Genomic DNA, 26,063 nt, shown 5'->3' with positions numbered 1-26,063 from the left:
ATGGATAATAACCACAATCATATGCTGCACCTTTCACTTTTTTTTTAAATTGTATAAGATAAGATAAGATAAGATATTCCTTTATTAGTCCCACAGCGGGGAAATTCGCAGTGTACAGCAGCAAAGGGGATAGTGCAAAACAAGAGGCATCAATAGAAATAATAATAATACAGTAATAATATCAGAGTATGACACACTATAAACAGTACTGGTATATACAATAATAATAATGATAAAAAATACTGGTATATAAAATAACAGACAGATATTTACAGACGGATATTTACATAATTGCACTATTGCACATTGCAGTGAATGATATTGCACATTATTTTCCAGTATTCAATTCAATTCAATTTTATTTATATAGCGTCTAATACAACAGATGTTGTCTCTAGACGCTTTCCAGAGATCCAGAACATGATCATAAACATAAACCCCCGAGCAATTATTACATAAACAATGGCAGGTAAAAACTCCCATAGTGGGAGAAAAACCTTAAGCCAAACAGTGGCAAGGAAAAACTCCCCTTTAGGAGGGAAGAAACCTTGAGCAGGACCAGGCTCATACGTATGTACATTTATTGTCAGGTTGTTATGTTTGTGGTCTACTGTGAGCAGCTGGTTGTGTAGTCTCACAGCTGCAGGGAGGAAGGACCTTCTGTAGCGCTCCTTCACACATTTAGGCTGAAGGAGCCTGTCGCTGAATGAGCTCTCCAGCACTCTGATGGTCCTTCATGGGGTGAGAGTCCTTCTCCATCATGGATGACAGCTTAGCCATCATCCTCCTCTCTCCCACCACCTGCACTGTGTCCAGAGAGCAACCCACGACAGAACCGGCCCTTTTGATGGTTTTGTCCAGCCTCCTTATGTTATCAGAATCAGAAAGAATCAGAATCAGAAAGGGGGTTTATTGCCAAGTTTGTTAACACACACAAGGAATTTGTTGTGGTGATTGGTGCAATACAGTAAAAATAAAAATAAAAATATAAAAGCAAACAAATTATAAACAAATTATAAACAAGTTTGTATAAACAAATTATAAACAAAGTTATATATGTTATATATGTTAATATATGTTATATATGTTAATAAGAGCCGTCATTTGCCTATTTACTGTACAGTGAGCGAAAATAACCCAGACAAATTCCCTGTCTTGTTTGACCTGACCAAATAAACACGATTCTGATTCTGATTCTAAATCCTTGAGCTTTTATTGTGAAACTTCCCAACCGGAACTCGTTGGGGTGTCTGCCGCTGTTTTGACTGAGGACTCGAACAACTGCGAAATCAAGGAGAAGGACAGCGCCCCGAGAATAACCGCTCCTCCGCTACAGAGCCGGGGCTCGTCGGGAATGGGACTCCGCTCACACACGCCGGCTCGTTGGACATTAAATCAGAGGTAGGGGCTCCTAATCCTCATCTCTATCACCAAGGTCACAACCAGAACCCTGACAAACGCTCTCTTCAGGGGCAGGAGTCTGTCAGGATTGGGATTGTTTCGCTGTGATGTTGTCGAAATTAAAACACACTGGTCTTTCCCCCCGGGTTTCTTTATGTGTTTGTTGTGAGTTTGTGGACTGGTGTTTGGAGGATGGAAACAGGGCGCTTGGGGTCCTGCCGTGGTCGGGAGTGGACTTTTTTCTGTGGCCTGTGATGGATCCGGCGGCTCGGGTGGGATATGGACGGAATACAAAATATGGCCCGACGGCGCCTCACAAGTACGCAGAGCCTACGGCGTAGGGTACGGCGAAAGGGTACGCGGCGACGCGCACCGTATGGTGTCTGTCGCCGCGTACCCTACGCCGTAGGCTCTGCGTCGGTGTAACGCTGAACCATAAATCAGCCTTCAGTGGCCCTGCTGCCACCGGGTCAGGCTAATCCAGTAATCTGGACTGGAGCTGCTTTCTGCTGCTTTTGTCATTTACTTTTTATTGGTTTTGATTTTGCATGTAAAAAACAAACAGTCAAACAATCAACATGAAGACCTATAAATCTGTACAAAAGTATCAAGGGGAAAGTAAAAACCTACATAAGGGGACTGGTAAAAACCCTCCAGAAAAAAGTGAGTTCATAAAAAATATTCTGATAATCCAGTCTGATATTACCTGAATCCGGTCTTGTGATAGAGACATATGTAATCCACTTTTGCCAATCATCAATAAATGCCTCTTTTTTTGTTCTTAAATTAAAAGTAATTCTTTCCATTACATTACATAGATGCTGTACAATATCAACCCATTCATCTACACTAGACCTCCCTCTTCAGCCATTTCTTTGTTATTGATTTCTTACAAGCCACTAATAATGTTGTCAGTAAATGTTTATCTTTATTCAGGTTTCCGCTGGGTTTTAAAAAGTATTAAAAAGTGATAAATGAAAATTGCCAAATTTAAGGCCATTAAAAGTGTTAAATTCACTGTCAGAGGTATTATTTTTTTTTAAATTGGTATTATTTTTTACCTTTTACATTTTAAGCAGTCTATTTTATTGTCATTCACAAAGTGAAATAAATGTGAAACATCTGGTCAACATCAATGAGTCTATAAATCTGTTCTGTATAGTGTTCTATAGTTCAAAATCTGTATTAATGTTAAAAGGTCCGTGATTAACACTTAATGTGACAGTTTTTTAAAAAAATCTGAAGGTAGTGAAAAAGGTATTAAATTGGTATTAAATTTAACATAAGGATTGCTGTATAAACCCTGTTATTCCTCCATTCCAGTTCCTCTAGATCCAAAAAGTTATTTTAGTTGAAAACACAGTCTCAAGAATTTGATGTACTCGCAACCAAAATGTGGTCACAACAGGGCAACACCGGAATATATGATAGTGATTCGCCTCTTTGCTTCCGCAGGCTGCTGCGTTTTTATTGTAACACCGCTTCCCCTTGTCCTCCTCTTCCTCCTCCTCCTGCTCCTCTTCCTCCTCCTCCTTCTCCTCCTCAAACAGATCCAAAGTATCGATGAGCATCACAGATGCTGGTGTCTTTAAAAGCAAATATCAATAACAGACAAGCTCTTTAGATTCTGTCCAACAATTGTACATTCATGGTTTTCATTTCACCCAGAAAGGCATTACTCTAGCAGCTTAATTTGCCATTATAAAGCTATAACGCACATACTGATTACTGATTGATGTGTCAAAGAGAAAATACCACAGATCCACCAACTACAGTTTCTTATCTGTTCTTTATTATTCCATCTTACACAATTTATTCTTCTTTTGAGGACAAATGAGGTAAATAATATCTTAATTTAATTTAAAAAAAGCTTGTGATACTAATACTGATGGGCCTTGGCCTTTGTCAGCTGAACTAATTTGATAAAGAATCAAATAAATAATGAAAACTGAGATTATTGTTGTGCTTGTGTATGCAGCAAAGCTTTTTTTTTTTTTTTAAAGAAATTGTGGTCTTGTGAGGTGTTTGCAAACAGTGTCCTCTTTGTTCATGTTGCTCCACAAAGAGGATTAATCTGGCTAATGAACTCTAATATGAGGGAAAAGGGATGAAAGCACAGAGGAAACTAGGTGATTCATTCACATAATTATCTAAGTATGTGACATCTGCCAAGGACGTGTCATCCCGAGCTGTTTATATGTGCATGTGGGCCTTGCTTTTGCTGTTGTGGTGACTTTGCACTTTCACAGCAGTGCAAGCCTCCCTCCACATTTGACACAAGTTGTGGGGTATGTAACGTGTTAGAGGTCTTACGGTGTGGCGCCTTCACTTTTCAGTGGTCTAACGTTGACCGGCCACCCTTAATCCTCCCATGTGGAGCTGAGATTGTCAGTTTCAGCGGACCCCCGAGCCCCTTTCTTTCCTGCGCAGTAGGGGATCTTGGAAAGGCAGCAGGGCGTGGGGAGATTAATCTCAAATCAGCAGTGTTGCCGTTAATGCAGCTATGATCATGTGAAATCATAATCTGTGTGTTTTTCTGTCTCAGCAAATCCAACAGGTGGAGCACTTCCCATCCCATCTGTTAAAATAAGGCAGTATTTCTTATGTCTGCGTAGCAGATGCCACCAGTTGCTGCATCTCTTATGGGTTCTTTCACAGATTATGTGGGTTTGGGTCCTGCTTGACAGATTTAGTTTGGTTTAAATCCGTAATCTCTGTTGTGAGTGGATTATTAGTTTTTTAAGCGACTCTGTCTCTTATTGTAGTTTCTCCGGGCTGCTGCATCACTCAGGTCTGCACATTGTAAAGAGAAAAGGCTTGATTTTTACACCCTCGCACTTGTGTTCCTGAGCCAAACTTGAGTGTAGAATTTCCTGTGTAGAGTCAGTCATGAGACTTCCTGTTCTCTGGTGCTGGATGTGGAGGGGTAAGGGGGGCGGAGAGGCAGGGAAGGAAGGGGAAGAGAAGCAAAAGCAGGCTGTACTCCCTGCTGTTGTCAGCCGTGGCCACTGTGGTTACTGCTAGCATGTCACTCGCCATCTCAGACTTTCAACAAAGCAGTGTGGATAAACTGAGGATGTGAGAATAAAGTGGCCTTTATCCTTTTTCTTTTTCCACCCCGCAGTCTCCTCTGTGATTATCAGAGCCTTTGATAAAGAGAGACTTGCAAAGGTTTTGTCAGGTATTGTCTAGTATTATAGAGGAGAGACGTCTTTTGTTTCTAATGTATCCCTTTTTTGTTTAATTACAGGACATGTCCTTCAGTTTGTTAAAGCCACAGTGCTGCACACAACTCTCCAAGCATGCAGTGATAGGATTTCTCCAAGCAGCAGGTGAACACCCATCTTTATGCCCCTTTCTCTTTCGTCTTGTTTCTTTTATAACCATTTGAACTGAAATAATTATGGAAGCCTTATCAGAGATGATAAAGCTCACTCAATCTCTTCCTCTCCCTCCCTCAAGCCCCATTTCATCCAAGAGAAACGTGCCTTGTAAGGAAGCAGGATGTTCACAGGCTCCACCAAACTGCCACCCACTAAAACCCCCCAACCTGAGCGGCTCGATGAAGTGTACGCCGCCTTACGCAGAGGCTTACAGTACGTAAACAAACCTCATGCACTGTTTGCATTAATTCCCGTGGACGGCTGCCAGGTGGAACATCACTGAACATGCAGCTGGCTGCAAAATAAAAACAAGTAAAGATGTCTGGGTTTTGTCTTCAGGTCGTACTTGCAGGTCCACCAGCTGGAGCTGGACAGCCTGGGTCAGCAGACCAGAGAAAACAAGCGGAACGGTCGTCTGGTAAGCTCGTCCAGTCTAACCAGTCACACCAGTATTGGCTGTCATTCACTCCCATTGTCTGCAGTCGTCTTCAGTCCTCAGTGAGGGGGCTAACTTGTTACATTGTTATCCCAAATGTTATTAATCTCGTTTTCTTTTCTTTGCAGGGGTCTTTGTATGAGTTGGATAAGGTGAGTTTCATTCAAGCACGTTGTGTAGTAACACAAGCAATGAGAAATTGTACACAAATAGTAGAGTCTTTTTCTCTGTGTCATTAAATATAATCTTTGTTTTATTTATAATAGCAAGTGAAAGCCATTGAGAGGTTCATGCGCCGCTTGGAATTTCACCTGAGCAAGGTGTGTATGTCTGTACAATTGATCAGAAAGATTAATAATTAATTTTAATGTTGAAAACAATGAATCAAGGGGTTTTATGTTACCTGAAAAGTCAGAAAGATGTCATTCTTTTTTTTTTAATATTAGTTTCTTTCAGGTTTTGTTTTACATCTTGGAAATATTATTTTCATCACCAGCAGGAAACATACAGTACATAATATCCTGATATTAAACAATAAAAAACTAAGTTTGCACAATTTGCCGAAAAAGAAAAAACAAAAGTTTATAACAGTTGATAAACACAGTTAAGCATTTGGGCTCTTAAGGGCTTCACTGTGTTTAAAGCAGCTGTCAAACAGCGAACCTGATGTTTTCTTCATGAGATTTTTGGAGAGCAAATGATCTATATACATGTGTATTGATTTAAGATAATTATATGGACACAAACACAACATTACGTCAATGAAAAAGTTACTGGGTGTGTTTCTTTGATGCAAAAGCATGTAACGTTTTCATTTCCAAGGGGGTTCTGTTTCTGATTTTGATCTACAAACTCTGATTTAATTATTAAATTAGAAATCTGACATACAGTAAAAGCAAAAAAAAGTTAATTTAAGATATACTGTTATTATTGATTATATTCACGTGCTGAAGTATGTGTTATATTTCCAGGTTGAGGAACTGTATGATGCTTATTGCATACAGCGGCGACTGCGTGATGGAGCAAGTAAGATGGTGGCAGCGTTTAACTCTGCCACCGGCAGCAAAGAGGCCCGAGAGAGTCTGAGTGAAGCAAACAAGGGTTACAGAGAATGCACGGAGGCAAGTGGCTGATCTGATGTCAGAGTTTATCTGCTGAATATGTGCACACGGGCTCTGGTCCCAGTTTGGTCCCTCTCGGGCAGAGCTGGGCGGTTCTGATCCTTGAGGGCTGCTGTTTCCCTGATTCAACACCTCCTGATACCGACCGTGGCTTTAATAGATTTGTGCAGACCTTGATGACATGCTGATAATGATTCCTTAATTTGAATCAGGTGTGTTAAAGCAGGGTAACATTTAAAACATCCAGGACTTGCTCAGCCCTGCTCCAGAGGCAGGTTTGTTATTTCTTTGCATGTACACAGTCAGTACTCGAGTTGAGGGGGGATGAGGGGGGATGGCATCCCTCCTGAAATAAAAATGGTCAAAATCATCCCCCTGTAAAACTGCCATCCACCCTTTCCATCCCTTATGTCATTTCATCAATGAATGTGGTTTTACTGATATTTCAACATTTATAGTCATCACCAGAAGAATAACACCAGAAAAATAACTTATTTGACAATTTTCACCTGTTTCAAGTAAATTTTCACTTGAAATAAGTAGAAAAATCTGCCAGTGGGACAAGATTTATCTTCTCATTACAAGCAAAAAAATCTTGTTCCACTGGCAGATTTTGTTTTAAGTGTCTTGTTTTAAGTGTAATGAGATTTTTTTTATTAAAATGAGACATTTTAACTAGAAATAAGACAAATATTCTTGTTAAGATTTTGAGTTTTTGCAGTGATCCATTTTACTTATCCTGTGAAGGACAGAGTCATATTGATAAGTTCAGAAAACTGTTTTTTATTGTTGTGTTTTGATGTATTTGATGTAAGCCCAGTGGATATTTAAAGCTTACAGAAGGCTGCATTTAATTGCTGCTATGTCATTCCTGCAGTATTTCTGCAGGTGTTTTGGTCAGTGCTATTATTGGTAATATATTATACAATTTGTAATCAGCACAAATTATCAGGCCCGATACGATAAAATCCACCATCCCCCCTGATTTTTTTTTTTACAACTCGAGTACTGTACACAGTGATTCATGTTCTTGGTCCTGTTGCATGGTTATTAATGGGAGTTTCATGGGGTGATTATAGTAATGATTCTCCCAGATTGATTAATTATGCTTTGCACTGAAAATTTAGCTACTATTTACCTTGAGGAAAAAAAAGGGATGTTTTAACTTTGGTGCTTGATGTGGCTGCAGCGTTCGCTCCTTGGAGGAGTAGAGATTCTCCACACACATAGCTCTGATGTTTGTGTCTTTGTTGTGATTCACACCTCTTCTCATACACTGCTTTAGTCATTATTAAAAGATGCTGCGTCCACATTAGTGCAGTTACAGTTTAAACAGTGAAACTTGTGTCAGAGTCTCTGGTGAGAAACACTTAGAATAGAAACTTTTGATCAGCTGTTTCAGTTTGAAAATGCTGGGGGTTGCATGTAATGTGGGCCGGCAAAACCAAAAGCCTTTAGACATGATGATATCACTTTCCAATTTGGTCTTCTGGCGCTCCACATGTCCCTCCCTGATCATCCAGCCTGTATCATATGACCATTAATGGAAGATAACACACAGATACATCTTAACAGCAGCGTAAAAACAACAACGTGAAGTTAGGAACTGTGAGTGCTGTTGACTTTGTTGTCTGTAGTTCCAGCTGTTATGCAGCCAGAGTCTGCATTTAATAACTCTGCAGCTGCCTACGTGTGCATGAGGAAAGCCATTGTAACAACAATCTGTAACATTTTTACTCATGCGTGTTTACCCAAGGGAGTATAGATGGCAGCGGTGTTTAAAACAATAAACAAACCAACAAACAGAATTGGTCACCGCCATTGGCTTCTTTTCCTGTTTGCAGCCATACACATGTTTATCCAGTTTAATAATTTCGCCCTTAGGATTGGCTAAAAATAGAAAAATTTAACAAACATGTTTTAGTTAAATTTAGGTATCAACTATTGATCATTTTATTGCAGATTAAATTAGCGTCAAAAATCCTTCAAATTATCAGTATAATTGTGGACAGTTACCTGACTATTTACTGATCTTAAATCAAGTACTTTTGAAGGCAAGTTTATTTCTATAGCACAATTCAACAACAATGTGATTCAAAGTACTTTACCGACTTTAAAACATAAATAAAAAGCTGATTTAAAATTTAAACAAAAAAGAAAGAAATAAAAACAATAGATTTTTACAAAGACATTGAAGAATAAAGTGATTAAAAAAAATGTAAACAAAAAAATAATAGATAAAAATCGGATAAAGTCAGTAGTTAAAATATAATTTTTAATTTCTAAACACATTTAAAAGTAACTTTTTGCTCAAATGCAGCAGAGAACAAGGATTTAAATACACTGAGCGTTTCATCTGATCTGAGGCTTCCTGGGAGTTTGTTCCAGACATGTGGAGCATAGAAGCTGAATGCAGCTTCTCCATGTCTGGTTCTGTCTCTGGGAACTGATAAAAAACCAGATCCAGATGACCTGAGGGGTCTGGACGGTGACAGTGTAACAGAAAATGACACAAACCCATCACTCTCTGTCTCTGCAGCACATGTGCTCTCTTGAGAGTGAGTTGGAAAGCCAGATGGGAGAATTTCATGTCAAGATGAAGGGTGAGTCACTCTCTCTCTACGCTTTTACGACTTCCCATTTTCTGCACTCTCTTCTGAAGCCACTTCTCATCTCCCTGCTGATTCCTGTTTCAGGCCTCGCTGGATTTGCACGGCTGTGCGCTGGTGACCAGTATGAGGTAGGACACACAAGCGCATAACAGTACATCCCCCCTCGTTTTTCCTTTTAGTATTGTTTTCTGCAATATCTCCTGGAATACCTTTGGCCTCATTAGGTCCTGATGCGCTACGGACGGCAGCGCTGGAGGCTACGAGGCCGCGTGGAAGTCAGCAACAAGCAGATATGGGATAGCGAGGAGTATATTTTTCTTCCACTCGTCACGGAACTGCTGTCAATCAAGGTAATGAAGTGAGCCTTTGAATCTCAATGGAACCACATTTGATGCTTTTTGTGAAATTACCCTCACTTTACATCATCTATATACTCAGATACGGTTTAACAATGATATTAGTAATTTGGACAGTATTCTCCTTGATGAAAAGAGGAGACTGTGATCAGGACTCAGGCGAGATCCTGGAGAACTCAGAAACAATCAATGAATTAGTCTTTGACTTAGTAAATACTCAACATAGGGATGTGCGATTAATCGATTTTAAATCTAAATCGGATTTATTAATCACAATCGATGTTAAAAAAAGGAAAATCGGAAAATCGATTTTTTGCAGCTGGCTGCATTACAGACAGAGCCCGTCTAGTCATCTTTGTTTGGTCAAGAAAATTGTAAATGTCACTTTACTAAACTCAAGGAGGATTTACAGTATCTTTCAATTGCACTTCATTCCCAATAGGGAAATTTGTTTGCTTTTTTTCTTTAAAAATAAAGATAAAATATTTGAAACAATTTATTCCATTGTCTTTTGTAGTTTTACCAAAAAAATCGAAATCGAAAATCGGGTTTTCAGAGAAAAAAATCGGGATTTTATTTTTGTCCAAAATCGCCCAGCCGTAACTCAACATATTGAAAATATCTTCTTACGTCAGACGCCACGCTGTCTGTGCTCCAAGGCTTTATCTAAGTTTTGCCCAATGTTTTCTTTGCATGTACTCATCAAGCTTTGCTTGTTTTTGTTTTGTCAAGGTGACGGAGCTGAAGAGCCTGGCCAATCACGTGGTGGTGGGTAGTGTGTCCTGTGAAATGCTCGACCTGTTCTGCCCGCTGCCCCAGACACTCGCCGTGGACATCAACGACCTGGGGACAGTGAAACTGAACCTGGAGGTCACCTGGAGGTACGTACGCCTCTCCGGTTCCCGCACAAGATTTTTTGTCGTGATGATGTCCCCGTTCTCACCCTCGTTTTTTTTCTTTCAGTCCATTTGATAAAGATGACCAGACCTGTTCCTCTAGTACGGTTTCCAAGCGGCTGCTGTCCAATCAGAGCCCTCCTGACACGCCGTCTATGCGAGAGCAAGTTTTCTATGTGAGTCACATTTCTTCAGTGCTTTCCATTGAAAACGACTGAGTCCAACTTTTTCTGTGAGATTTCTAGTTCACGATTTTTGTCTAATAAATCAGCTCTTCACAGTAGGGATGGGCGGTATGGACTAAAAAATGTATCACCATAACTTCTGGCATTTATCCCAATAACGATAAAAATGACGATAAAAAAAATACCAATTCAACTCCAGCTTTTTAACTATAAATCTATCACCACATTCAGTCTTTGGAGCCAAAACACTGCTCTAAAAGATACTAAATGCTACTAAACGTCATCAATGTGAATTTATCTTTCTTTCTTTCTTTCTCTCTCTCTCGCTCTCTCTCTCTCTCTCTCTCTCTTTCTTTCTTTCTTTCTTTCTTTCTTTCTTTCTTTCTTCCTTCCTTCCTTCCTTCCTTCCTTCCTTCCTTCCTTCCTTCCTTCCTTCCTTCCTTCCTTCCTTCCTTCCTTCCTTCACGTACGTTGTGCATGGATTTAACGCAGAACCATAAATCATCTTTACACAAAAACGTCATCAACGGGAATTTATCGTTTTTTACCGCGAGATGACAAATTCTTACCGTGGGGAATTTTTTTGACGGTTTATCGTGAACGGTAAAATATCGCCCATTCCTACTTCACAGTAAAGCCTTTATCAATCATACTATTGTATTTCTTCAATTTGATCTCACTGATGACTATTATTACTGTAATTTCATCGCCTTGCTCTGTTTCAGCTGCTCCCCAACTGTTTTGTGTGTAGCGGTAGCACCGATGCGTGTGAGGACTTTCACAGAGGGCTGTGTGTTCGGCCGTGTGCTTGTGGGAGTGGGATGTCCCATGTGAGCGGAGTGAATGGGAGTGGTAGAGGCTTGTGTGGCAGCAGCAGCATGTATGAGCGCAGCTGTGGCTCTTGTAGCTGTTTAATAGTGGTTGAGTAGCGCTCCAATGTGTCCCTCCTCTTCCTCACCTCGATGAAGAGCGTGCCTCGTACTGGGCCCAGGCAGTGCCGCTTGCTGGTCGAGGCTTTTCCCAGCGCGACAGCGGGCAGGGCGGCATCCTTACGCTGGGAATCCAGCCGTCTGATGCCGCAGTTTATTTCGCCACAGCCGGTGTGTTGGGACGTAGCTGTAGATTAGTTTGCAGTAGTGAGATCAAAGTTCAAGTATTTTACTAAAAGTAATTTAAAGGGGACCTATTATGGCATCTAATACCTATTTTAAACAGGCCTTGAATGTCTTAAAAACAAGCTTTTGATTGTTTTTGCTAAATAAATGAGAAAATCAGCCTCTGAGCCATGTCTTTATCTTCCCATTCTCTAACCTCATTATCTATACTGGATTCTGAGTGGGTGGGGAGGTTATGATAATGAGGCTCTGTGCTGATTGGCTGCCTGGATGACACGATACACCGCTACGAAAAAATGGCGGAAGCTCCGGCCGGCGGAGTTAGTTGTGGGCGTGGTTTCACGCATCGGAGGCCAACCGATGTAAATCACAGAATCTGAACGGCTCGTAGAAGCCACATCACACTGGATGGCTCATCCGGGCGGCTGTACAGACACTCCTTCTCTGAGTTGGCAGGCTGAGGGGAGACCACTTTATATATGTTAAAGCAAGAAAAAACGTGTTTTTCATTAGTGATGCACCGATTGTTCGGTAACCGAATTTGTTCGGCCGAAAATGGCAAAAAAACACTTTCTGTGTTCGGTGGAATAAGTGGGGAAAAAAACCGAACAATTAATAACGGCGTTGTAAAATAAGGAAATAGACTGGCCGCTCCGTCCCGTAACGTTGCGCACTACATAAATCGTTAGCCAACCAAAAACTAACCCCATAAGAATTTTACCTAACATTCACCAGGAGGTGGAACCAAAACAACATAATGTTGGGAAATTAAAAAAATTAAATTTTTTTATGTTCAATAAATATTTTCTACCTTGTAATTTTGTAAAAGATTTTTTTCTTTGAAAAGCATTCCTAAATCAAATGTATTTGATTTATGCAATGGTGAAAAAAATGGCTAAATAAATGAAAAACTGCTGAAGAACCATGTTCGGTATTGTTCGGTATTCGGCCAAGTGTTTATTATTATTTTCAGTTTCGGCCACAAATTTTCATTTCGGTGCATCACTATTTTTCATAATAGGTCCCCTTTAAGTTTTGATATTGAATCAGATCTGGTTTGTGCCTAATTTGAATGTAAAATAATCTGTGATCATTTTGTCACGTAGTTTATTCATGTTATGTTTTTTTTTCCTTTTTAAAATCAGTAAAAATAACTGACTCATTCTACATCAGCTCACCCAACCAACCCTCCTCATACGTGTGATGGGTCTCTTTGGTGGAGAAAAGAATGATTTTCCACACACATGTTTTTAATCCTGTTTCACATGTCTGACACTAGTTTGAGGGTGCTGATAATCTCTCACTTCCTCTTTAGTCCCTGCTGAAGCGTCAGGGGGAAATGGAAAACGGCACGGTGTGGTCCAACTCCTCTGAGTCGTCCGATGACTCCTCCAGTCCCGCGATGGCTCATCATACTCAGAGGCTGACGGCGTCCAATGTGCTGCAAACCACCGTCGCCACTCAGCTGTCACTCACGCCACACAAGTCGAGTGCGTCAACGCCGTCACTCTCCTCCAATCAAGAGGAGGATGAGACAGAAGGCGGGGATATTTTCCCTCAGACAGACGCAGTGCTCAACGGTCATCAGCGGACTTCCTGCGCTCACAGCCTCGCTGGAGAGAGCGGCTCAGACTGTGGTTTGACTGACAGGGCATCTGTCCAATCAGAGGACTTTTCTGAAACCTCAGCAGAGCTGAGCTGTTCTTGCCCCAATGAATCCTCCGTACCCACAGTGTCTTTGGAGACTGCAGGTGTTTCAGTTACAGACGCAATCGATAATCCTTGTGAGGACTCGTCAGAATGTGCTGATCAGACTGGTGCAAAAACGGAGGACGCCACGGCCGAAGCTGCAGAGGGACACCAAGTAGAACAAAGTCAACCCCATCTGCCGGTCCAGAAGTTAAAACAAGCGGGGAACGCACCGCCGGTGAGCTGAGGAATTAATTCAACAGAACAACCCTCATGTGTTAACATCTTTTTTTATTTTAACTCCAGTATTCGTTTCTTCTCAGGTTCCTTTTCCTACTTCTGCCAGTTTCACTCAGGAAGTTGAGACTGCCCTTGAAAGTTTTGACTTTCTCAATTACTCCGATCTTGATGAAGTTGAAGAGGAGGAACAAGAGCTGGAAGAAGAAAAAGAAAAGCAGTATGAGAAACATGAAGAGGACCAACCTAAAACAGAACAGGAGAAAACAGAAGAAGAAAAGAATGTGGAGAACCTGTATCCTGGAAGGTCAGTGTCAACGGGACAAAATAATTGATCACTCTGGATAGTTTTTTCTTCCACATGATTCCAAATAGGCTCCTCTTCTGATCTTATCAATATTTTCATGATTGTGGAGTAAAAACAAGAGGCTGGTTGCAGTGATTTTTACATTTAACATGTAAATCTGGAGCTCCTTGTGCTTCTGCTTTCATTTATTGTTTGCTGATTTTGGAAAGAAAATGGTGCTTTAAAACTCTTCACGGCAAATACAGACCATCAGGCAAAGCCTCGCTGATCACCACAGTGGAGCATTTAGCAGCCAGTGTAACAGATATTTCTCTGAGCAGCTAGTAAAGGCCAGAAATAATAGAACTTTTATAAATAATATTACACTTTTTTAATCCAACAACTTACCCCCATGAATAAATATTTGAAGAATCTTTGCTGTTTTAAAGAATTTCCTGATATTTTTCCAAAGCAGAATATGTGGGAAGCTGAAAAAAAAATCAGTACTAGGAGTTCACAATTATGTTCCAAGGATCATGAAATCAATATCATCACATTATTAAGTTAAACGTTTTGAAAAGCAAAAGCTGAATCTTGGAGAAAGATGTCTAAAATAAGGATGCTCACATTTGAAGAAAAGGTGTTTCAGGTTTAATATTTTACTCTTTAAAAATATTACGTTAATGAAAAGGATCAACAAGATAAAACTGTGTCGTACTATTTGTGTTTTTGTCTCCCAGCAGTGATGAAGACGAGGGAGATGCTCTAGACATCCTCATGGAAGCTCCAGAAGGATTTAGAAACTCAGATGAAGACTGTTGTTCTGACTCGCAGGTAAAGACTCACATCAAAGCTTCTGATAGTTTGTCGCTTTAATGTTGTTTTTTTCAGCGGTTAAGATCTCCTTTGTTTTTGTTTTCCTTTTTTTAAAGGAGTCGAGTGTGGATGATGTGCCAGATTTGGGTCAGGTGATAATTCCTGAGGAAAAAGAGGAGGCCATTGAGGAAAAGGGAGATGCACAACATGGTGAGAAGGGTCTCAGTGAACGGGGATGTTGCTGTACATCTAATGGCATGTGGTAGACGTTTAATTTTCTTTTTTTTCTTTTTCAATCTTTCAGAAGAGGAAACTTAACTTGATCAGCAGGAGCTTCCCCTCCCAGTTAGTCGGCCTCTACTGTCTTCTAATATCTGAGTGGAACCGCACTTAATCTATTTGTCCCCTTGGACAAACTGGTGCCATCTTTCGAACACTGCAGAAATGGAGGCCTTGAGGAAACGTCATCGCTCAGACAAACAAACTCCTCCATCACGGCGGAGTTTGTGCTAATTTTTGCCTTGTTTACCACAAATGATTAGCCTGGAAGTTCCTGCGCCCGTCTGACAATACACAAACACCTCCATCGGTAATAATTCTTCTGACACACACTCCGTTAAGTTGCCTGTGTTAAAATGGGACACCACCTCCGTTTACACTCTCATAAACTGCTCCTGCCATGTGAAAATTACAGTGCCCTAAAACATTTCAGGAACAGATCAGAGGCCTTGTGTCTGGATTAGTGCATTTTTCAAAATTATGGTTTTATAAATTTTAGTCTTTTTTTTTTTCTTTCAAAACTCAGCTGTATTAGGTTTTTTTTGTCTTTTTTGAACAACCAGTGTTTTGTGGATATGAAAACCTACTGAGATTGTGATTTTCAGTGTTAAATCAGTCCACAGCCCAAAGCTCTTTCGTTGTCAGAGGAAAGACTTTGAGCATGTGATGTTTATCTGCACACAAGAAGTCATTTTCAAACCAGGAATGTACCCTGAAAACAAAGAGGATCTTTTCCTTTAAGACCCTTTTCATTTTGGCTGAATGGACACTTGTGTAAGAAACCAAGACAAACTCTTGAACAGTGGTGCAAAACTCACCATGTGCAGTTTCTACAAATATGAAACCCATTTCCAGTGTGGGATTTTATTCAAACCTGCATGTGTTGCTGCCTCACGCTGCCAAAACTGTCTGTACAAAAATAAAAGCTCAAAAGATCAGATTTAGCGTGTAAGCTAGGTTCTCCAAGAAAGCCACTTGTTCTGTAACTGTGTAAAAAGAAAAAAAAATCCTGCCTCGCAGGGGCACCGTCGTCTTTCATTGTTGTGCTTTTACATATTTTTTTATTTTTATTTTTTTTTCAAAAGCCTCGTTATTCAGAAAGTGCCTCAAGTGACATGATGTGGCTTTAACGCCACGACAGGGGAGGTCTGGCAGACGGTAACAGTGTTTATTTTCTGAATCACCCTAAGAGTGTGCACAATAAGAGATATTTACTGTTTCATATAAAAAAATGGTATGTGTCTTGAAATGTTAAAATGTTTATGTTCAGAAATGTCTAAACTTTATAAAGTTTTCTTTAAAATTAACATCTGTGTGTTAACTGTCTGTGTCTTGTTTGATGCAGAAAACATCAGAATAAGACTTTTATTGAGACATTTTCTCTGGTTGAATTTATTGCTAAAGCAGCATAAAGGAGTTTTTCATGTTTATGGCTCATTTACATTCAAAGGGATATTATTCTTGCCTTTAGGAAGCATCCACTGGCCCTTTTGGTCTCCCATTTGCTAACAACAAAAAACAACCAAAGTGACTTTAGACTCCCACACCGGTCATGTCTTGCGAAAACTGCGTACCACTTTTACAATACTGTGCCGACCACGATGAAACTCGCCCACACAGCTGCAGTGGACATCACAGAAGAGGACGAGAAAACAGATAAAGGAAGAGACCAAATGAGTCTTGTGTTGTAACGGTGAAAACCTCCACCGCCTGCAGGGGGAGCCACTGAGCAAAAAAAAGTATTTTTGTGCTGCTTTAAATTGAAATGCATTCATACAGACACGAATGCTGCTTCTGCCTTTTAGATTTTCAATTAAAAAAAAAGGAAACACTGAACTGCTTTGATATAGAAATATAGAAATTTTATTTTTATCAATCCACAGGTACTGCTTATGCATTTTACATTTTCAGAAGCATTTAAAACAACAGTGCTTTTTCATTCCTATATTCATACCAACAAGAAACACATGTAAACTATTTACAGCCCAAAAGTGAAAACACTAAAAGCTCAAACTTAAGAAACACTAACTGCATTCAACAAAAAAAAGTGTTTGTCACCCAAAGTCTATCTGAAATGCCACTTGCCTCCCCTGTTCATTAACATGCAAAAAAAAAAAATACATTTAGATGAGAAATGTCAATGATAAAATGAATGATTAAAAGTATGACAACATCCCATATTGAACTCTAAAACACAAGGCTTTCAGTGCAATTAAACGTCATAGATAAAAGCAGAATAAAAAAAAAAAAATTTAGTTCTTGCTATGGCTTTATTTCTGCAAGAGAAAAAAAAGTATAAATTAAAGTTATTGCAGACTGAAATGGTTTAAGATTCAAATACCAATCACCCAGAGAGTCATTCGCACTGAATGTAGGAACATTTTTACAATCTGAAAATAACTTAAAATTCCTCCCACAGATGTCCTTCAATTATGAAATTATGAACACCCATGTGCTCAATTCAGTTTTGTCAGTAATTTTGTAGATCACCTGCAGTAAGGACCACATTAACTTTGCTTCCCTGAATGTTGATCATCAAGCTACACACACAGCCTTTTGGCATCATAATATATTAGACTTGTGGAGGTTGAAAAGGAGACTTGGACTCCTCTAGCCTGGAAAGTCATACGACTCTCCCGTGCTTTTTAAGGATAATACCAAAGATTAACTGAACACAAAACCTGATTTGCACACATAAACGACAACATTAAAACCACCTGCTAGAAGAGAGAGCTCTAAGTGAAAACCCGGCACTGCCAAACTAGAACATGCTGGCATCAGTGTATAAAACCGAAGTGCATGTGAAGATATTTGACTGTGAGCTCCGGGCGGCGTGTCCTCACCTACAAACAGAGCGGCAGCTCTACCGACCCTCCCAGCTGCTGTAAACCATCCGTGAGTCCTGCTTTCAGTGCTGAGTAGTCGGGCTCCTCCGAGTACTCCAGAGCCATCACTGCTGTCAAGTAAGTTTGAAATGGACCTAAACCATGACAAAGAGAGACATGTATCATCATACAGCAAGGCCCTCAGACTTGTTATAAGTTAAAGCAAAACAAAAAACAACAAAAAAAACGCAACACTTCAACTCACATGAAACTTTCTTCTTCCCAAAGCAGTACTTCAACAGGGCAGAAACATCTTCCTTGTATCTACAATAAGAGCCATAGCGAAGGTTAAAGGCACAGACACATTTGAAATGGGACAGAGCCAATCATATATCAGTATCAGACTGTCAGTCTGTGATTGATATGATTCAGCAATCAGATATTGAAATGATGGCATGGATTAAAAAAAAGAAAAATAAGAATACATTTTAGCTGTTTTAAAAGCCCTACTTAATTTATCCTGTTGAACATGTTTGTTTTGAACATATTTGAAGGGTTAAATCATGTGTGTGTTGGTATTTTTTCATTTCTTCTAGGTTTTGCAATTTTATTACAAATAATCAATTTGAAAACAACACACACAAATGTTGGGGATATGTATGGGGATCAATATCTGTTATCAGGATGTAAATGTTAGAATCAGATCAGATAATAAAAAAAAATTAAAGCTGCAAGCAGTGATGAACGGGCAACGTGCAATTTTCCCCAATAAAGGTCAAGGACTCAAAACTAAGTCCGATGACACCACCCACGACTCTTTATGTCAAACCATTCAAAAGTTATGGCAGAAAGTAGGAACTATCACATATGGACCAATCAGATGAAGGGGGGGCACGCTTTTTGGCGTCTATCGTCGCCACGGTAACGCTTTTGGCTTAGAAAAGTAATGCCCATCGTCGCAGGATCTAGACGCACATATATACACATGTATAACACACCTGGGTGCACGTTACGGTTCAGGGGAAGAAGCGGCCGAAGAAATGGCATAAATTGCGCCAAAATTACACGATTAATTCAAAATGGCCGACTTCCTGTTCGGTTTCGGCCATGGCGCCAAGAGACTTTTCTTTAAGTTGCGACATGATACAGGTGTGTACCGATTTTCGCGCATGTACGTCAAACCGTATTGTAGGGCTTGAGGCAGGCAAGTTTTCTAGGGGGCGCTGTTGAGCCGTTAGGCCACGCCCATTAATGCAAACCATTAAATATCAAATTTTTCGCCAGGCATGCAAAATTTGGTGACTTTTGGGGCACGTTTAGGGGGGCAAAAAGGCCCTAATTTCGTCGGAAGAAAAACAAGAAAAAAAAAAATTCCTACTGATACAATAGGGCCTTTGCACTGTCAGTGGTCGGGCCCTAAAAAATAAAGATGAGGATCAGTGAGACTCCAAAAAGCACGAGAGTGAAATCTGACATTTCTAATGTTGGAAGTGGTGCGTGTGCCAGTGTTGACGAGCTCTCACTCACCTCTGTTTCTGTGTAGCCACCTTGTCTGGCTGAGTGACTTCGGTCCACGGCAACATCCCTGTGTGCCAGCGCAGCATGCAGTAACCCAGAGACTGCAAGTCGCTGCGGCAAGACGGCGCTGAAACAGTGAAGACGATGAGCGGATCTTACATTTGAGGTTTGACGATAGTTACAGAGACACTTGGTTTAAGGAAAGTTGTCATGGCAGCAATTAACAAGATAGCGCACCGACAATGCAAAAGAAAAGATATGCAGAATATTACAATTGTAAAAATAAAAACATTTTTTTTGCAATAATTGATGAAGAATAGAGAATAATAAAATAGGAGTGTAAATAAGGGTGGCTCTGTAATAAGGTTATATTATACTGTCAACATAATCCAAAAAAGGGAACAAATGATCAAACAGGAAGAAGTTTTAATATCTTTCACACATAAATATATGAGGCCTGATGTACCGGATGGAGAACTAAAAGGAAGAAAATAAATCAGCTCATGTTTGGCTAACAGTAATTTATATGATGCAGTGATGTCTCATTTGATTGATCACACTGGTGGGAAGAGACGCACCTGCTCCCTTGTGCGCCTCCAAACTGATAAACTCCAGCGTGCCCTCGTGTGGTGTTCTGCTGGCTTCACGGTACTCCACATGCTGGCCCGCGGGACGGTACCTGAAGGCATGACAGTATCCTACCAGATACACCTGACAACACACACACGTTATGAGGGGGACGTAACGACCGACGACAGCAAGACCAAGATAACATTTCAGAAAACAAAACACACTTAAGTTAACTGAGAAGCATTTGGTTTGTTATTTTACCTTTTCCTTTTTTAAAGTTTTTTAGTGACCTTTTGTCACTAACATTTATTTTTCTGTGTGTTCATTTTAATGCCGTTTACGCTGTTTAAAGCTGGGAGGAAAACATTTTGGCTTAGCCTGTGTATGTTGTAATCACCCAGCAAAAATGAAAATAAAAGAATCTTGAACAATAGAGATAATTTTCAGAAAACATGCCTTTTAAAATAATAATCACAAGACCACAATATATACTGAAAAATAACTTTCAAAAGTGTTCAAAACTACAACAATTTTTCTGGAGAAAACCCCCTAAACATTTACATTCCTTTTTGGTAGATTAACATTTTAATTTTCTTTGAAACATACAGTACATTTGCATGTTTTTTTTCCCCTGTTGTTCCATTTTCTGAAATATTTGTGCTTTTTGCATCTCACGTGCAGAGTACAGCGAGTACTTGAGAACATGTCTCACCTGTGATTTCTGTCCTGGTTTGATGTAGATGTTTTCTGCGTTGATATCTGCATGAACATACTCGTGTGAATGGATAAACTGTAGCGCGTCCAGCTGAGGGGGAAGGGAGAGGTTAATGTTTATTAAGATGGTGGTTTCATTTGAATGAAATCCTGTTTTACCGAATAAAACAGACAATACTCACTAATCTACAGGCGAGCTGAAGAACGGCCTTTTCAGAAAGAAGCTGGTCGTTTTCTTCCATAATAGAGTAGAGAGAGCTACCAATGTTAGGGAAAATAACAAACCTACGTAATAAAAAAGGAAAATCTCAGAGTCAAGCTAAAATGTTGTCATGAAAAGTATAAATGTGCAGATATTGAATTCACACCTGTATGAGTCTGCATGAGGACCAAAGCCAGCGCAGGGCGGGATACCCAGAAAATCCATCTTGTTTTGTTTGATCCACTTGTCCACTACAGAGACAAGAGGAGGACAATCATAAAGAATCACATCCTGACAGAACTGTATCTAGAAACACTAAATAATCCTCTAAATAAGTTATGAAATCACATTTTTACATAATGTCTCTTATCTCAGTCCATTTCAAACCGGTTCTCTATCTGATTGCTGAGTCACTCATTTTCATCTAATCATATTAAAAACAGGACAAGGAATAAAATGCAGTAAGGTCATCTCCTCGCAATAAAAGACATCACAACTGCTCTTGGAGACTACAAATACAAAAACACCCTGAACCCTCACCGGATGCAGGTTTGGCTGCTCTCTGCAGAAAGTTCTGCTCATTGAAGATTCTTCCGTCTTTAGCTCCCTAAAATGTAAGAGACGTAAATTGAACAGTTTCTGCCTTATAAGCAAAACTAAAGACAAAAATTAAAAGACGAACAAGGATTACAAAAAAAAGTAGTATTTCTATATTGATGACAGCTTTGAAATAAAGGAACGTCCCATCATAAACAGCAAACTCAGCGAACTCAGAAAACGTATTGATACTAACCAGTTTGAGGATGTGGTCTGATTCCTTTGAATTGGGTCGTGAAACTAAGAGGACGACAGGACAATATTATTGAATTTGGATAATAAAGTGTTCTCTTTCTCTCAATTTCATTTTTCTACGTCAGTTCAGAATCATCCATTATACAACGCTGAAGTCAAACTATGGCCCGATCATCTAAACTGCATTAGCCGTCTGAACCACGGCCACAAAAATCTGGTTTAATTCAGTTTACTGGAACCAGAAGATGATAAAACAACAATTCAAACCAAATGCACTGAGCAAAACAAAAGACTGATAAGGGGGGCCACTAAAACACAATCATTTAAGTTCTTGTACTCGTACGTTGTTTTCATTTTGATAAATAAGTGAATCCAAGGCACAGCTCGGATTAAATAATGGGTTGCTTTGGATTTAACAGTAAATGGGAGTTCTGTGTTTTTAACTTTTACTACAACTGTCTTTTATTCAAAAGCGACACCTTACATCTGAGAGAACAACACAAGCAAGAAATTACATAGGACGGTGCAGCACGGTTTTAGGGCCTAAAACCTAAAACCTGCATTCTAACAATCACAGAAGACTTTTTAACCAAACCACTATTTTACTTCTTCCTGACCTTCGTACAGCAGCTCCGACGTGCTCTGACTGAGCAGCTTCATCAGCTTCCACTTGTTACCCGTCGTGTCCGTCAGCGTCTCGCCCTCCTGCAGCGGCTCCACTGCGAATGCAAGCTTTGCTCTCTTGGCTTTATTTCTGCCTGTCACTACATATTCAAATAAACATTTCAGATTTAAAATGTCATTTCACTTTGTAAGTATACAGAAAATGTATAAAAGTGAGTATAAAAATACCAATTTATTGCGATGTTGTTTGATTCACAACAAGTGCTTCATTCAAATAGTTACCATTTTACCACAAACATGAATTCAGTTCTCATTCAAAACTGCTTCAGTTCATGTTGTTTCAGTCTCTTCTCTTTTTGAATAATATACAGTTTAAAAATTGTGAGAACATTTCAAATTTTACTTGATAGGCAACATTTCTACTCCACCGAAATAGCAGTCAGAGTTGATCATATCTCACTTCCTCAGAACTGAGGCCCGGAAAAGTAGTTGAAAAGACGTACCAACATGTTTCACAATATGACACATATGAAAACCGTGTAATGAAAACTTTGTATGTGTATGCACTTTATTTAGATAGTTTCTTCATGTAGCTGTCACTAATTGGTGAATTTAATCTACAGGTGGGTGAGTTTTGTGATGGCATCCGCTGTTGTGAGGTGACAGAGACAGTTGTACCTCACCTTTTACAGGAGACTTGGAGATTGGTGAGGACATGGGGGAAGAGCCATCCACTGCTGATGTCTGTGATACGCCACCGGTTTTATCCGATGGGCTGTCTTCTGCTTCCTTGTTTGGGGTACTGGAGAGTTTAGATTTTCCCCGGACTACGCAGTAAAAAGGTTTTTGCAGCAAAAATTAGAGACTACAAATGTAAAGAACTGTATGTATTGCTCTGTGTGGATGAATGAATAGATGGAAGCACTACTACACTCACCAAGTCGAGAGGGTTTTACAACAGACCTAGAAGTTGGTTCAAGCTCTGCACTGACTTGTGTAGCAGCTGTGCGCCTTTCTGGTGAAGACACTCCATATCCAACACCAATATCTGTTAATGCAAATCAAAAGTGAGTGAGTGAGAGAGAAAAAAGAAACTCAACAAAAACTCAAAACTGCTTCTAGACCATTTTAAATACCTTTGGGTTCGGCATCTCTAGCACGAGGGGAGGGCGTTGTGTATTGACGGACATCCTCGATGCTGAATTTAACAGCTTTGTCCAGGCGCAGGGAGTTGCGGCCTTTTCGCAGTGCAGGGCGAGGTGAAACCGGAGTTGTATTAATCGATTCATGAACTGTGGAATAAAAAGATTCAGAACCACAAAAAAAAATAAAAAAGGTATCAAACAGATACCATTTATGAAATTATTGCAAAGATATTTTGGAATCCTTTCCATGGACTCACAACTTGAAGAAGGGCCTGTTTCAGCTTCAGACACTGATGCTTCATCCTTTGAAGAGGTAGGTGAGCTAACAGGTGAAGGTTCATCAGCAGCGCCGGGAAGTTTCTCCCCACATGATGGGCAAAATCTGAAATCGGGCTGCAGCTTTGTCCCACATTGGGGACAAAAACGGAAAGGCATTCTGTAAAACTGAAAACACACATATGGTGTGATTATTCTCCCACCTTCATCACCCTGCAGTGTTTCTCTGAAACTGAGCCTCCATATCAATCTCTACCCCCATACATGAACACACATAGACAAGAAAGTACCAGCTGAACTTTACATGTGTCTGCTTGTGACGGAGTTGGACCGCCACTAACACACACATCCACTTTGGAGCAGATGAGACGTGGCGGGCAGCGCATCCACACGCACGCGCACGCATAAAGTTATGGTAACTGAAACACATATTTCCGTTCGTTTTGTTGCGCTTCCAGGGATGCACACTTGGTCGCGCTTCAGGATGATAAACATATTACTACTTGCCTCACGAAAGGTGCAGTTCATGCTGGACCTATAGTGTCCCGGTGCAGAAATAGGTGGGGAGTCTTTTACACCTAAATACACGTCAACATCCTGTCATGTGAGCTGAATATGTTTTTGTTTTCAATTTATTGGTGTTTTGCTTTTGACAATTTTAATGATGTCCATAATGATGAGTTATGAATATAATATAATTATTATCATATAATATATATAATATAATATAAATAATGAGGTATTGACCTCAGAAAGACAGATTAGCTACATCTAAACCATTTTGGATATTATTTCTGAGTTATGGAAGGAACTTGTTTGTGAACGCTTGAGTTTTGAGTTTGAATTTTTCTTTGTAGTTTGTTGTTTTGTTTTTTTGTTGTTGTCACTTTCTACCTTGCCATATGGAAGGCCGGCAATAAAGGCCCCACCACCACCACCAGAGTATCCTGGCTACACCTGTTTGTTGCCTCGGGGTCTGACAAGAACATCACTTGTCAGTTCTGTTACTATGGAGGATGTTTTAATTAAAAAAATAAAACACACAAAGAGCCCAAAATGTACATTCTTAACTTTGTGTACAAAATTATGTTAAGAAGTTTATCACCTACGAGGAAATCTGGAAACCATTTGATCAATTTATTAAAAAAGGAGATATAAGGGTGCTTCTACAGGAGGAAAATGCAGGGCAGGATACCTACATTTCAGTAACAACAAATCAATAAAGATATTGTTAAAAAAAAGAAGTTTATCACCAAGGTTTATAATAGTGTTTTTCATATTTACTTTTAGGAGATGATTTAAAAAAAATTCTCCTTTCGGCTTTTCCCTTCAGGGGTCGCCACAGTGAATCAGTTGCTCCATCTGAGCCTGTCTTCTGCATCCTCTTCTCTTACCCCAACTACCTTCGTGTCCTCTTTCACTACATCTATAAACCTCCTCTTTCATTTTCCTCTGGGCCTCCTGCCTGGCAGTTCAAAACTCAGCATCCTTCTACCAATATATTCACTATCTCTTCTCTGGACATGTCTGAACCATCTCAGTCTGGCCTCCCTGACTTTATCTCCAAAGCCTCTAACATGTGCTGTCCCTCTGATGTTCTCATTCCTGATCCAGTCTGGTCACTGCCATAGAGAACCTCAGCATCTTCATCTCTGCCTCCTATCTTTTCCTCAGTGACACTGTCTCTAGACCAAACAGCATGGCTGGTCTCACCACAGTTTTGTACACCTTTCCTTTCATTCAGCTGAAACTCTTTCATCACACATCACACCTGACACTTTTCTCCACCTTTTTTTGTGATTTAAAAAAAATCTAAAACTGTTATTTTGAATATGGCTTCATCCCATTATCAGATTTGTTTCTTTTTCAGGGACATTTTGCCCCATTTAAAACGACTATATCGTTTCATTATTTGCAAACAACAAGACCCTGTTGTACATTACCTGTACTTTTGTTTCAGACAGTTAGAGTTGAAAGTTTTAGCCACTTCATCAGTACTGCGAGTCTGTCTAACCAACCAAAGAGGAAAACAGCTAAACCTAATGTATGATATGAAAACAAGTTAGAGACTCGTAGCAGTGCATTTGTATTATGACAAAAAGAAATGTCGGAACCCATTTTCCGAAGACAGAGTTGATATCTAAAAACATGATAAAAACAGAGAGTTTTACCTGAAAACAACTATTTCTTCAGTTAGCTGGCTGGTGGGCGCGTCTTCTTCTGCTGATCAACAGTGCTGCACTCGGCGGTGTCTCGACACAGTGCTGCCCCCCTGCGGACGTTTACAGCAGCTGCAAGAAAGACCCCAACCTCGCAATAAGTTACTTCCAAGGCCACAAACAACTGCTTCAAAATAAATTGTATTTCATTCATAAAAATAATAATATCTACCCACATGTAATGAACAGGGTTGTGAAAAATTTACCCAAATAGAAAAAACAAAACAAAAAGAAAACGGACAGTGCAGAAGAACTTCCCAGACCTCCCATCAAAGTCCATTGATTGATTTGATTGATTGAAGAATTTATTAGAAGAATTGCATAGGATCAGGTACAGTGTCATGACAGTACAGATTCGCTGATACA

The 26,063-nt window shown here is 39.8% G+C and overlaps 2 protein-coding genes across 6 annotated transcripts; one reads left to right on the top strand and one right to left on the bottom strand.

Annotated features, from left to right (window-relative positions):
* The first annotated feature begins 1,266 nt into the window (after positions 1-1,266).
* Positions 1,267-16,119, top strand: LOC133462568 (rho family-interacting cell polarization regulator 1-like). Of its 2 annotated transcripts, none has more exons than XM_061743882.1 (17): positions 1,267-1,401; positions 4,652-4,733; positions 4,864-4,997; positions 5,124-5,202; positions 5,349-5,372; positions 5,487-5,540; positions 6,192-6,341; positions 8,881-8,944; positions 9,038-9,081; positions 9,178-9,303; positions 10,042-10,190; positions 10,273-10,381; positions 12,821-13,432; positions 13,518-13,738; positions 14,461-14,551; positions 14,650-14,743; positions 14,838-16,119. In XM_061743882.1, exons 3-17 carry the CDS (start codon positions 4,906-4,908, stop codon positions 14,849-14,851), a joined length of 1,923 nt encoding a protein of 640 aa, XP_061599866.1. In that variant the 5' UTR covers positions 1,267-1,401; positions 4,652-4,733; positions 4,864-4,905; the 3' UTR covers positions 14,852-16,119. The 2 variants fall into 2 exon arrangements, with proteins under 2 accessions (XP_061599866.1, XP_061599857.1); XM_061743873.1 differs by having other exon boundaries at positions 14,458-14,551.
* On the bottom strand, positions 13,391-25,705 carry vrk3 (VRK serine/threonine kinase 3). Of its 4 annotated transcripts, none has more exons than XM_061743919.1 (15): positions 23,460-23,715; positions 23,194-23,349; positions 22,995-23,105; positions 22,741-22,884; positions 22,051-22,197; positions 21,435-21,478; positions 21,182-21,248; positions 20,808-20,892; positions 20,622-20,724; positions 20,438-20,530; positions 19,734-19,866; positions 19,165-19,282; positions 17,903-17,961; positions 17,656-17,792; positions 13,391-13,628 (listed from the first exon to the last, which is right to left on the bottom strand). In XM_061743919.1, exons 1-14 carry the CDS (start codon positions 23,635-23,637, stop codon positions 17,656-17,658), a joined length of 1,575 nt encoding a protein of 524 aa, XP_061599903.1. In that variant the 5' UTR covers positions 23,638-23,715; the 3' UTR covers positions 13,391-13,628. The 4 variants fall into 4 exon arrangements, with proteins under 4 accessions (XP_061599903.1, XP_061599878.1, XP_061599895.1 ...); XM_061743894.1 differs by lacking the exon at positions 13,391-13,628 and adding an exon at positions 25,650-25,705 and having other exon boundaries at positions 16,664-17,792; positions 23,460-23,646; XM_061743911.1 differs by lacking the exon at positions 13,391-13,628 and adding an exon at positions 25,422-25,484 and having other exon boundaries at positions 16,664-17,792; positions 23,460-23,646.
* Between the last annotated feature and the right edge of the window lie 358 nt (positions 25,706-26,063).

The sequence above is a fragment of the Cololabis saira genome, chromosome 2, assembly GCF_033807715.1.
Source record: "Cololabis saira isolate AMF1-May2022 chromosome 2, fColSai1.1, whole genome shotgun sequence".
NCBI lineage: Eukaryota > Metazoa > Chordata > Actinopteri > Beloniformes > Belonidae > Cololabis > Cololabis saira.
The sequence above is the reverse complement of the archived record's forward strand: the minus strand, read 5'-3'. Positions and strand labels throughout refer to the sequence as shown.

Coding starts and splice junctions, on each gene's coding strand:
- vrk3 (XM_061743894.1), bottom strand. CDS start 23,637: ATGCCTTTCCGTTTTTGTCCCCAATGTGGGACAAAGCTGCAGCCCGAT. Junction 19,867..20,437: donor AACCAGGACAGAAATCACAG/GTGAGACATGTT, acceptor GTGTGTTGTCAG/GTGTATCTGGTAGGATACTG. Junction 19,283..19,733: donor GGAGGCGCACAAGGGAGCAG/GTGCGTCTCTTC, acceptor TCACTGTTTCAG/CGCCGTCTTGCCGCAGCGAC.
- LOC133462568 (XM_061743873.1), top strand. CDS start 4,906: ATGTTCACAGGCTCCACCAAACTGCCACCCACTAAAACCCCCCAACCT. Junction 5,541..6,191: donor TGGAATTTCACCTGAGCAAG/GTGTGTATGTCT, acceptor TTATATTTCCAG/GTTGAGGAACTGTATGATGC. Junction 14,552..14,649: donor ACTGTTGTTCTGACTCGCAG/GTAAAGACTCAC, acceptor CTTTTTTTAAAG/GAGTCGAGTGTGGATGATGT.